At 41.9% G+C, this 10,186-nt stretch overlaps 1 protein-coding gene across 1 annotated transcript in view; it reads right to left on the bottom strand.

Moving 5' to 3' along the window:
* Positions 1–5,983, bottom strand: part of YARS2 (tyrosyl-tRNA synthetase 2, mitochondrial) — a 47,071-nt gene extending 41,088 nt beyond the window's left edge. The window contains exons 1-2 of the mRNA XM_006874765.1: positions 5,202–5,983; positions 1,883–2,050 (exon numbers count right to left, since the gene is read on the bottom strand). Coding sequence (XP_006874827.1) covers positions 1,883–2,050; positions 5,202–5,983 — 950 coding nt within the window. The remainder of the gene's footprint in view (positions 1–1,882; positions 2,051–5,201) is intronic.
* Positions 5,984–10,186: the final 4,203 nt, after the last annotated feature.

Genomic DNA, 10,186 nt, shown 5'->3' on the forward strand with positions numbered 1-10,186 from the left:
ATAGCAACCCTGTACAGGGTTTCTGAGGCTGTAAATCTTTACGGGAGCAGAAAGGCTCATCTTTCTCCCACGGAACAGCTAGCAGTTTCGAACTGCTGACCTTGCGGCTCGCAGCCTTATTCATAACCACTACGCTACCAGAGTAGGCATTGCTTTTGTTAAGTGCCATTGAGTTGGTTCCACTCATAGCAACCCTGTGTAAGGTTTCTAAGGAGTGGCTGGTGGATTTGAACCACCAACCAACCTTGCAGTAATCAGTTCAGTGCTGATCCTAGAGTGTCACACCATTAGGCAGTTGTTGTTCTTGTTGAGTGCCATCAAGTTGATTCCGACCCATGATGACCCTGCATAGGGTTTCCAAGGAGTAGCTGGTGAGCTTGAACCACCAACCTTGCAGTTCAAACAACTTTGCAGTCTGACGCATTAGGCAGTAGGCATAATCAAAAGCACAATGAGACACTACGTAGACTTACTACAGTGTCTATACGGAGAAGAAAAAAGTAGCACTGGTTAGATGTGAAGAAACTGGAACCTTAGTGCTTTGCTGGAGGGAATGTAATTCAGTGCTGCCATTGTGGAAAAGTTTGGCAGTGTCTCAAAAAGTTAAAACATAGAATTCCTATATGACTCAGCAATTATAACCCCCCTGCCCCAAAGAACTAAAAACTGGAACTCAGATACAATGCTCACTGCAGCATTATAAAGTGGGACAACCCAAGTGTTCACCAACAGATGAATAGATATATAAAATATGTTATACAGGTACAACTGAAAATTAATCAGCCATTAAAAAAAAAAAAGAAATTCTGATACATGGATGAATCTTGAAAACACGCTCAGTGAAATAAGTTAAATACAAAAGGACAAATATTATTTTACTTATATGAAATAGCTGCTGTTGTTAAGTGCCATTGAGTTGTTTCTCATAGTGACCCTATAGAGAGTTTCCAAAGAGCAGTTGGTGGGTTGTAATTGCTGACTTTGCAGTTCAGTGCTTATCCTAGTTTGCCACACCAGGATACCATAAAATACATAAAACATGCAAATTCAAGACACTAGAAAGTAGATTAGAGGTTACAAGGGGCTAAGGGGAGGAGCTTTGGTAGTGTTTGTTGTTGTTGTATGCAGTCGAGTGGATTCCGACCCATAGCGACCCTGTATAGGGTTTCCAAGGAGCAGCTGGTGAGCTTGAACCACTGACCTTGCAGTTCAAACAACTTTGCAGTCTGATGCATTAGCCCACAGCGCCACACCAGGACTCCTGTAGTGGTTACCAATTGGGCTGCTAACCTCAAGATCAGCAATTCGAAACTACGAGACGTTCTGCTCCCGTAAAGATTTACAGCCTCAGAAACCCTATACAAGGTCACTGACTCCATGGCACATTAATCACCACCACCACCAGGGGCTAGGGAGAGAGGAACATGAAGGAATGATTGCTAATGAATACAAAGTTTTTGTTCTGGGTGATGAAGTTTTGCAAATAGTGGAGGTAATTGTATAATATTGTAAATGTAATCAATGCCACTAAAATGTACTCTTAGGAATGGATAAAATGGCAAATTTCGTTATATATATTTTAGCATATAAAAATTTTAAAAGACAGTATTTTCTCATTTCCATCATTTCAAACCTTTACCAAAATTTAGTAAATCAAAACAATTCATTACATAAATTCTGGTGAGACAATAGTTTATGCCTTAAATGTTGTTAAGTACCATACAGTCAGTTCCAACTCACAGTGACACTACATAGGGTTTTTGAGGTGAGTTTGAACAGTTGACCTTGCCTTAAATAGACTGTAACAAAACTGAAAAAGGCATATAGGGATACAAAGACCAACATTGTATCATCAGCTTATGTATTTTTTTCAGTAACTCACCTTTCTACAGAATCATCTTGCTGCCTGACAAAGAACTGATACAATTCAAATGCAGATGTTTTATCTCGGTTTAGCCAAACAGCATTGCCAGCTGATTTTCCCAACTTTGCTCCAGTTGTGCTTGTAATTAGAGGGACAGTGATTCCAAATACATCTTTTCCAGTCAGCCTATGCACAAAGAAAAATTTCATGATTTCATTATGTGTTTCAAGCACAAGTCATCCTAGGTTCTGCTACTCACCCTTGAACTTCTCAATCTGAATTCTTTGCTCTTCTGAAGTGCTGTCATGGCACTCTCTAGGCACCCTACTGTCATTCTGAAATGTAAATGCAAGCCAAAGGCAAGTAAGGTGTTAAGTTGTTAACTTGTTGATTGACTCATAACCACCCTTCATAGGGTTTTCAAGGAATGAATGGCTGGTGGATTTAAACCACCAACATTGTATTTAGTTGTCCAGTGTTTACCCTACAGCGCCACACCAGGCTGGGTGGGAAGGAGAGAAAACTGGGTAAAGGAGGAATCAGAAAGAGACATTAAATGAGCTGTTGAAAACGCCATTAAAAACTGTATTACTGTCAAATAATTGGGAAAAAATTTTTTTGAGACACACACCCACAAGACTAACATGGAGGGTGCAAGGATAAAGCACAGGCCACTCAATCAAGGAGGTCCAGGTCATTCAGGCATGATAAAGGGTAGTCAAGATTTAAGTTCTGTATAAGAACTAAGGTCCCTAATAAATTGTGAATCAAACCCACTTTATAGTGTTTTAAGTAACCACACTTAGAACTACAATTTCTGTGAATTTCCACTACACCTTTGACTTAGATGCAAGCTGCTGTTAAGTTGCCTATATGGCAGGGGTGGGGAACTGGAGAACACAGGGTGCAAGGGCCATATGTGCCCAAGTCGGTTCCGATTCATAGCAACCCTGTATAGGGCTTCTGAGGAATGGCTGGTGAGTTAGAACCACAGACCTTGCAGTTTAAACCAACCTTGGGCCCAGTGCTAATCCTACAGCACTATACCAGGACTCCAAAGGGCTGCATAAAGCCTGCGAAATTTGGTCTGGCACAGCCATCACATTTATTGTTGCTGTTAAGTGCTGTCGAGTTGGTTCCAACTCATAACGACCCTATATAAGGTTTCTGAAGGGCTGCTGATGAGCTTGAACCACCGACCTTACGGTTCAAACCAAACTTGCAGTCGAGCACATTAACCCACAGCGCCATACTAACCATCACATTATTGTTAAGTGCTGTCAGTTGGTTCAACTCATCGTGACCCCATATAGGGTTTCTGAGGAGCGGCTGGTGAGCTTGAACTGCTGACCTTGCAGTTCAAACAGAACTTGGACTCCACACTGTTGTTGTTAAGTGCTGTTGAGTCGATTCTGACCCTTAGCTACTCTGTATAGTATTTCCGAGGAACAGCTGGTGAAGTTGAACTGCCAACCTTGCAGTTTAAACCAACTTTGCAGACCAGTACATTAATCCACAGTGCTACACCAGGTCTCCTTGGACTACACATTATTGTTGTTAAGAACCATGGAGTCGGCTCCGACTCATATGACCCTGCACAGGGTTTTCAAGGCTGTAAATCTTTACAGGAGCAGAACGCCTCATCTTTCTCCCGTGGAACTGCTGGTAGTTTCGAACTGCTGACCTTGAGGTTGGCAGCCCGACTCGTAACCACTACGCCACCAGACTCCACATTGGGGGTGAGTTAACTGAACCACAAGGTTACCAGTCACTCCTTGGAAACTCTATAACATAGTCACTATGCGTCAGTACCGACTTGAGGGCACTTAACAACAACAAATTAAATGTTTGGCCAAATACAGCAGGTTACTTTTAAGTTGTGAGTCCTGGTGTGGTGCGGTGGACTAATCCACTGGACTGCAAGGTCGGTGGGTCAAGTTTACAAGCCGCTCCCTGAAAACCCTATACAGAGTCGCTATGAGTCGGAACCCACTCAAGGGCACTTAACAAAAACAATTTTTAAGTTGATAGTTTTGTATGGCCTGTGAATTATGTTAAAAATTTTGGCAGAAAAATTTTTCCCATCCCTGCTGTATAGGATTTTCTGAGGAGCAGCTGGTGGGTTTGAACCGCTGACCTACAGTTAGCAGCCCAGTGCATATCCCACAGCGCCACACCAGGACCGCAAGAACTGCTTGTATCTAGAGAAAAATGCAGTTCTGATGTAGCACTGTAGGATAAGCACTGGGCTGCTAACAGCAAGGTCAGCAGTTTAAACCCACCAGCCGCTCCTCAGAAACACTATCAAGGGTGGTTATGAGTTGGACAACACTCCCCTTGTAGATGAGCATGAGGTAAGCAACAGCAACTTACACAGGTGTTAGACATAATGTTAAACATGTAACTTTAGTAGTTAAATCAGTTCTCAAAATTACCCCAAGCTCCCCTAGGGGATGGGGGTGGGGAGGAAACGTTTTCCTGACCTATTAGTAAGTACCCTGAGTGTATATTTTAACAGCTGCTCCAAGAAACTCAAAGGAGCTCTGGTAGCGTAGGGGTTAGGAATTGGGCTGCGAACCTCAAGGTCAGCAATTGGAAACTACCAGCTGTTCCAGGGGAGAAAGATGAGGCTTTCGGATCCTGTAAAGATTTACAGCCTCGGAAACCCTGTACAGGGTCGCTATGAGTCCGCACCAAACCACGGGCACATAACCAACCCCACCAAGAAACTCATGGTCACCTGGCGTCATTCTTGCAAAGAAACCAACCAGTCAAAAATACTCCAGCTGAAACCAATTTTTGCCTTAATAAACCTCTATAACTCTTTGGAGGACCTTTGTTGGATTTCTCCCATTAGGAATCTCGCGTTTGGTGAAACTTTTGTTCGCTGTAATAAAATTCTTTGTTTTTAAACAGATTTTTATACTACAGTTTCTAAAATCTGAAAGTGCTACTTGGGCAAAGATGATGAAATCCACAACTTTTCTGACCTGATTTTTCACAAGCGGTTATTTCATAAGGAGCTTCAGAATAGTCCCTTACTGTTAATGCACTAAGTTAGTCCTTTACTTCTCACTAGCCAGTTATATTAAAGACTTAACGGGGGAAAAAAATAACAAACCCAGCAAGCACTTGCACTATTAGTTAGGGTAAAGCACTAGACCGCAAGGTAGGTTTGAACCCCAAGGTCGGCAGTTCAAATCACCAGTCGTCCCTTGGAAATATAGGGTTGCTATAAATCGGAACCGACTCCACGGCACTTAACAACAACAATACTGCACTATTTGAGAATAACTTATTTGGTCCCAGAATTTCTCCAGGGTCGAAAGGCGCTTACTTGTGGATGAACTCGTATCCGGATACGATGTTGCCCAGCTGATCAGACCCACCCAACTGGACCCGGCATCCATAATGCTGAAACAGGTAGTAAAAGTCATAGGCTTGGAGCACCTGGTATAAAAATTCTGCCAAGCTCATGCCATCAGGGCTCTTAAGCCGCGTCTGGACGCTCAGCCGGCTAAGCAGCGTGCCCATACGGAAGTGGCCACCCACGGCCGCCAGGAAGTCCACCAGCTGCTGCCTCTGGTACCAAGCCGAGTTGTCCAAAACTGTGAAGCGGCCCCACTTTCGCCCGTCAGCGAAGAACTGCTGATGATTAGCCGCCAGCGACTCCAGCCCTGCGCACAGGGCGCGTGCGTTAGTTTGCACGCGCTCAGCGTCCAGCGCCTCACGTTCCTTCGTGCGGCCGCTCGGGTCCCCCAGGCGCGCAGTGGCGCCTCCCACCAGCGCTATCACATTGTGGCCGGCTCGCTGGAAGTGAAACAGACCTAGAAGCGCTAGCAGATGCCCCACGTGAAGCGAGTCGGCCGTGGGGTCGAAGCCGCAGTAGATAGTCTGGGGGGAGTGGCCCGTCCTGCCACGGTCGAAGAGTTCTGGGAGCTCTATCTCCGTACTTCGGTCCGGAAAGAACTCCTTGAATAGGCCCCGTTCCTTTTGTGCTGCCAACAATCCCTGAGCGCCCGAGTGGGCCTTACGCAACCCCAGGGGCAAGACTGCTAAGGAGTCAGTTGTACCGAACCACCGGCCGCGAGAAAGGCACCGCAGCATGGGCGCCGCCATCTTGGTGGAGGCAAGAGGGGAATGCTGGGATCTTAGAAGCCCCGCCTCGACTCTTGCTGGAAAGCCGGCTTTATTGATTTTCTGCACTTACGCTCTGGCTCTCGGGAGTCGCTAGAATTTGGACAAGCCAAGTAGTGATTCCGCGTAGACGTCTGGTCACCCTAAATTCTCTACAACTTAATTTCCTCATCCTTATGCTGATAGTTCTTACCTCGTAAGGCTGTTGTGAGGATTAATCACTAAAGCTTTTGGCACATGGGACTCGTGTGACGCTGTAGATAAGCACTGTGCTGCGAACCACAAGGGCGGCAGTTCAAACCCACCAGCTGTTCCTGGAAAACCCTATACAAGGTTGCTATGAGTTGGAACATACTCAACGTCACTTAATAACAACAAAGAAGCGCTCTACAAATGTTAGCTCTATTCGAAATTTTTATTATAATTTAAATTGCGTGTAAATTTATAAACACTGTGAGGGCACGTTTTTATGAAGTATTGTTAAGTGCCATAGAGTTGGTTGTGACTCAGCAACCCTATATAAGGTTTCCGAAGAGCTACTGATGGGTTAGTACTCCAGTGCTTAGCCTACGTACCACAATAAGGCTATTCAGAATACTTGTGGGAGGTTAAGAATTTGTTTGATTTCATACGGAGTTAGTGTTGAAATGCAAACAATTTCATTGTACCAATTACCAAAGCTGTGGATTGTTGTTGTTAAATGCCTTCGAGTGGGTTCGGACCCATAGAGACCCTGTTTAGGGTTTACGAGGAGCAGCTGGTGAGTTTCAATCCACGGCCTTGCGGTTCAAACCGAATTTGGAGTCCTGGGCATTAACACACAGACTTCAAATAATTGGAGTGTTGTTGTTGTTGTTGTTATGTGCCATGGAGTCGGTTCCGACTAGTATCGACCCTGTACAGGGTTTCCGAGGCTGTAAATCTTTAGGGGAGCAGAAAGCCTCATCTTTCTCCCACGGAACATCTGGTAGTTTCGAATTGCTGACCTTGTGGTTAGCAGCCCGATTCGTAACCGTAATTGGATGTTATTGTTGTTGTGTGCCATGGAGTCGGTTCCGACTAGTAGCGACCCTGTACAGGGTTTCCGAGGCTGTAAATCTTTATGGGAGCAGAAAGCCTCATGTTTCTCCCGCGGAACAGCTGGTAGTTTTGAACTACTGACCTTAAGGTTCACAGCCCGATTCGTAACCACTTCACTACCAGAGCTCAGAAAAACCGATTGCTGATCCTGTCTCACAGAGATCCCATAAGACAGAGTAACATGGACTTCCATATCTTTCTCCTACACACTATTTGGTGGGTTTAAAACACATTTCGGTTAGTAGGAGGCTCTTTCAGGCGTATCTCAGTTCCTACTATACACACGCTTTCCCAAGAGGTGGCAGTCTTGTCCAAGATACGTGGAGAGAAAATTTTAAACACTGTTATGTGCTGTGGAGTCGTTTCCGATTCATAGAGACCCTGTACAGGGTACACAGCTCTATATTTTATTCAAAACAAAACAGGTAACTAGTTTCAGACACAAGCTTTAGCATGAGTGAATTTAGAAGATCAAAACCCAGTGCTGTTGTCTACAAGAGGTATACCTTACACACAAAGACAAAAATAGATTTAAAAATTAGATGGAAAAAAAGATACCAAGCTAAATGCAACCAAAGGAAGCAAGAGTGAATATACTAATCTCTGATAAAATAAATTTAAGGTAAAAATCAACATAAGAGGCAAAGAAGGATGTTTGAACAACTGAACAAGATGATATAACTAATAAATTTATATAATTTAAATATGTATATTTATATGCTTCCAATGAAAGAGCCCCAAAATATATAAAGTAAACCCTAATATAATTGAAGAAAGAAATAGACCAATCTAAAATAATAGTGGGAGATTTTTAATACACCACTTTCAAAAACGGACAGAACAGCCAGAAAGAAACTTGACAAAGATACAGAGGAATTAAACAACACAACCAACTTGAACTCATAGATGTGTACAGAGCTTTAACCCAACAACAGCACAGTACACATTCTTCTCCAGTGCACATGGAACAGTCTTCAGAATAGACCATGTGTTGGGCCACAAAACAAACCTCCATAAAATTACAAACATCAAAATACTATAAAGCATCTTTTCAGATCACAATGCTATAAAATTAGAAATCAACATTAAAAAGACTAAGAAAATAAAGTCAAATACATGGTAACTGAATAACACCCTGCTTAAAAGTTACTGAGTAGTGGAATACATAACAGGTGAAATTAAAAAATTTCTAGAAACAAATGAGAATGCAAACACAAGATTCCAAAATCTTTGGGACACAGCAAAAGCATTGCTGAGAGGGCAATCTATAGCAATAAATACACACATCCAAAAAGAAAAAAGAACCAAAATCAACACACTAACACAGCATCTCCAACAGTTAGAAAAATGTGAGCAAAGTAAACAGTCACCAGAAGAAAAGAAATAATTAAGATTATAGCAGAAATAAGATTGAAAACAGAAAAAATATAGAAAGAATCAACAAGACAAGAAGCTGGATTTTCTAAAGGATTAATAAAATTGACAAACCATTGGCAAACCTAACATAAGAAAGGAGAGAGGACACAAATAACACACATAAGAAACCACATAGGTGACATCACAACAGAACCAATGGAAATAAAAAGGACAATTACGGAATACTATTGTACTCCAACAAATTTGAAAATCTAGAGGAAATGGATATGTTTTTAGAAAAACACCACCTACCCAAACTTACAGACAGTGAAGTAGGAGACTTGAACAGACCTATAACAAAAGAAGAAAGTGATCAAGTGTTCATAAAACTCTCACCAAAAAAAAGTCCAGGTCCAGATGGCTTCATTGGTGAATTTTACCAAACATTCAGAAAAATTGTTGTTGTTTAGTGCCTTCGAGTCAGTTCTGACCCATAGCGACCCTGTATAGGGTTTCCGAGGCTGTAAATCTTTATGGGAGCAGAATTTCTCCCGCGGAGTGGCTGGTAGTTTTGAACTGCTGACCTTAAGGTTCCCAGCCTGATTTGTAACCACTACACTAGCTGTTACTAATTCTACTCAAACTATTCCAAAATGTAGAAAAGGATGGAAAACTCCCTAATAAATTTTATGAAGCAAGCATAACCCTCATACCAAAACCAGGGAAGGACATCACTAAAAAAGAAAATTATAGACCAATATCCCTCATGAATATAAATGCAAAAATTCTCAAAAAATCTTAGCCAATAGAATTCAACAACATACAAAAAAAAAATGATACAGCATGACCAAGTGGGATTCACACCAGGGATGCAAGGATGGTTCAACATTAGAAAAACAATCAATGTAATCCATCATATAAATTTTTAAAAAAGGGAAAGCACATGATCACATCAATCAATGGAGAAAAGGCATTTGACAAAATCCAACATTCACCACTCCTGATAAAAATGCTTAACAAAGTAGGAATTGAAGGGAAATTCCTCAACATAATTAAGAGCATCTATACAAAACCAATAGCCAAATCACCCTCATTGGAGAGAAACTGAAAGCTTTCCCTTTGTGAGCAGGAACAAGATAAGAATGCCCTTACTTGCCACTCCTATTCAATATTGTGTAGGAAGTCTTAGCCAGAGCTATAAGGCAAAAGAGGGAAATTAAAGAAACAACAAATTGGTAAAGATGAAATAAAACTCTTCACAGATGATATGATCCTATACATAGAAGACCCCAAAGACTCAGCAAAAATACTACTGGAACTCATTGGAAGATTCAGCAAAGTGGCAAAGTACAAGATCAACTTGCAAATATCAGTTGGAGTCCTCTATACTAATAATGACAGCTCTGAAAAGGAAATCAAGAAAACAATACCATTTACAATAGCTGCCCAAAGGATGAAATATTAAGGAATAAATCTAACCAGAGAAACAAAAGACCTATACAAAGAAAACTACACTACAAGAAACCAAAAGACATTTACAAAAATGGGAGAATATATCATGTTCCTGGATAGAAAGATTTAACATCATGAAAATGTCAATGCTACCCAAAGCAATCTACAGATATAATGCAATCCCAATCCAGATTCCAAATATAGGGACAAACTTAAGGGCTCTAATGCAGGACACATACAGACTATCAAACATTGCAAAAATTGCACAAACGAGCCAAAATAGATGATTGGGACATA

Source organism: Chrysochloris asiatica, unplaced genomic scaffold (genome assembly GCF_000296735.1).
Source record: "Chrysochloris asiatica unplaced genomic scaffold, ChrAsi1.0 scaffold00299, whole genome shotgun sequence".
Classification (NCBI taxonomy): Eukaryota; Metazoa; Chordata; class Mammalia; order Afrosoricida; family Chrysochloridae; genus Chrysochloris; species Chrysochloris asiatica.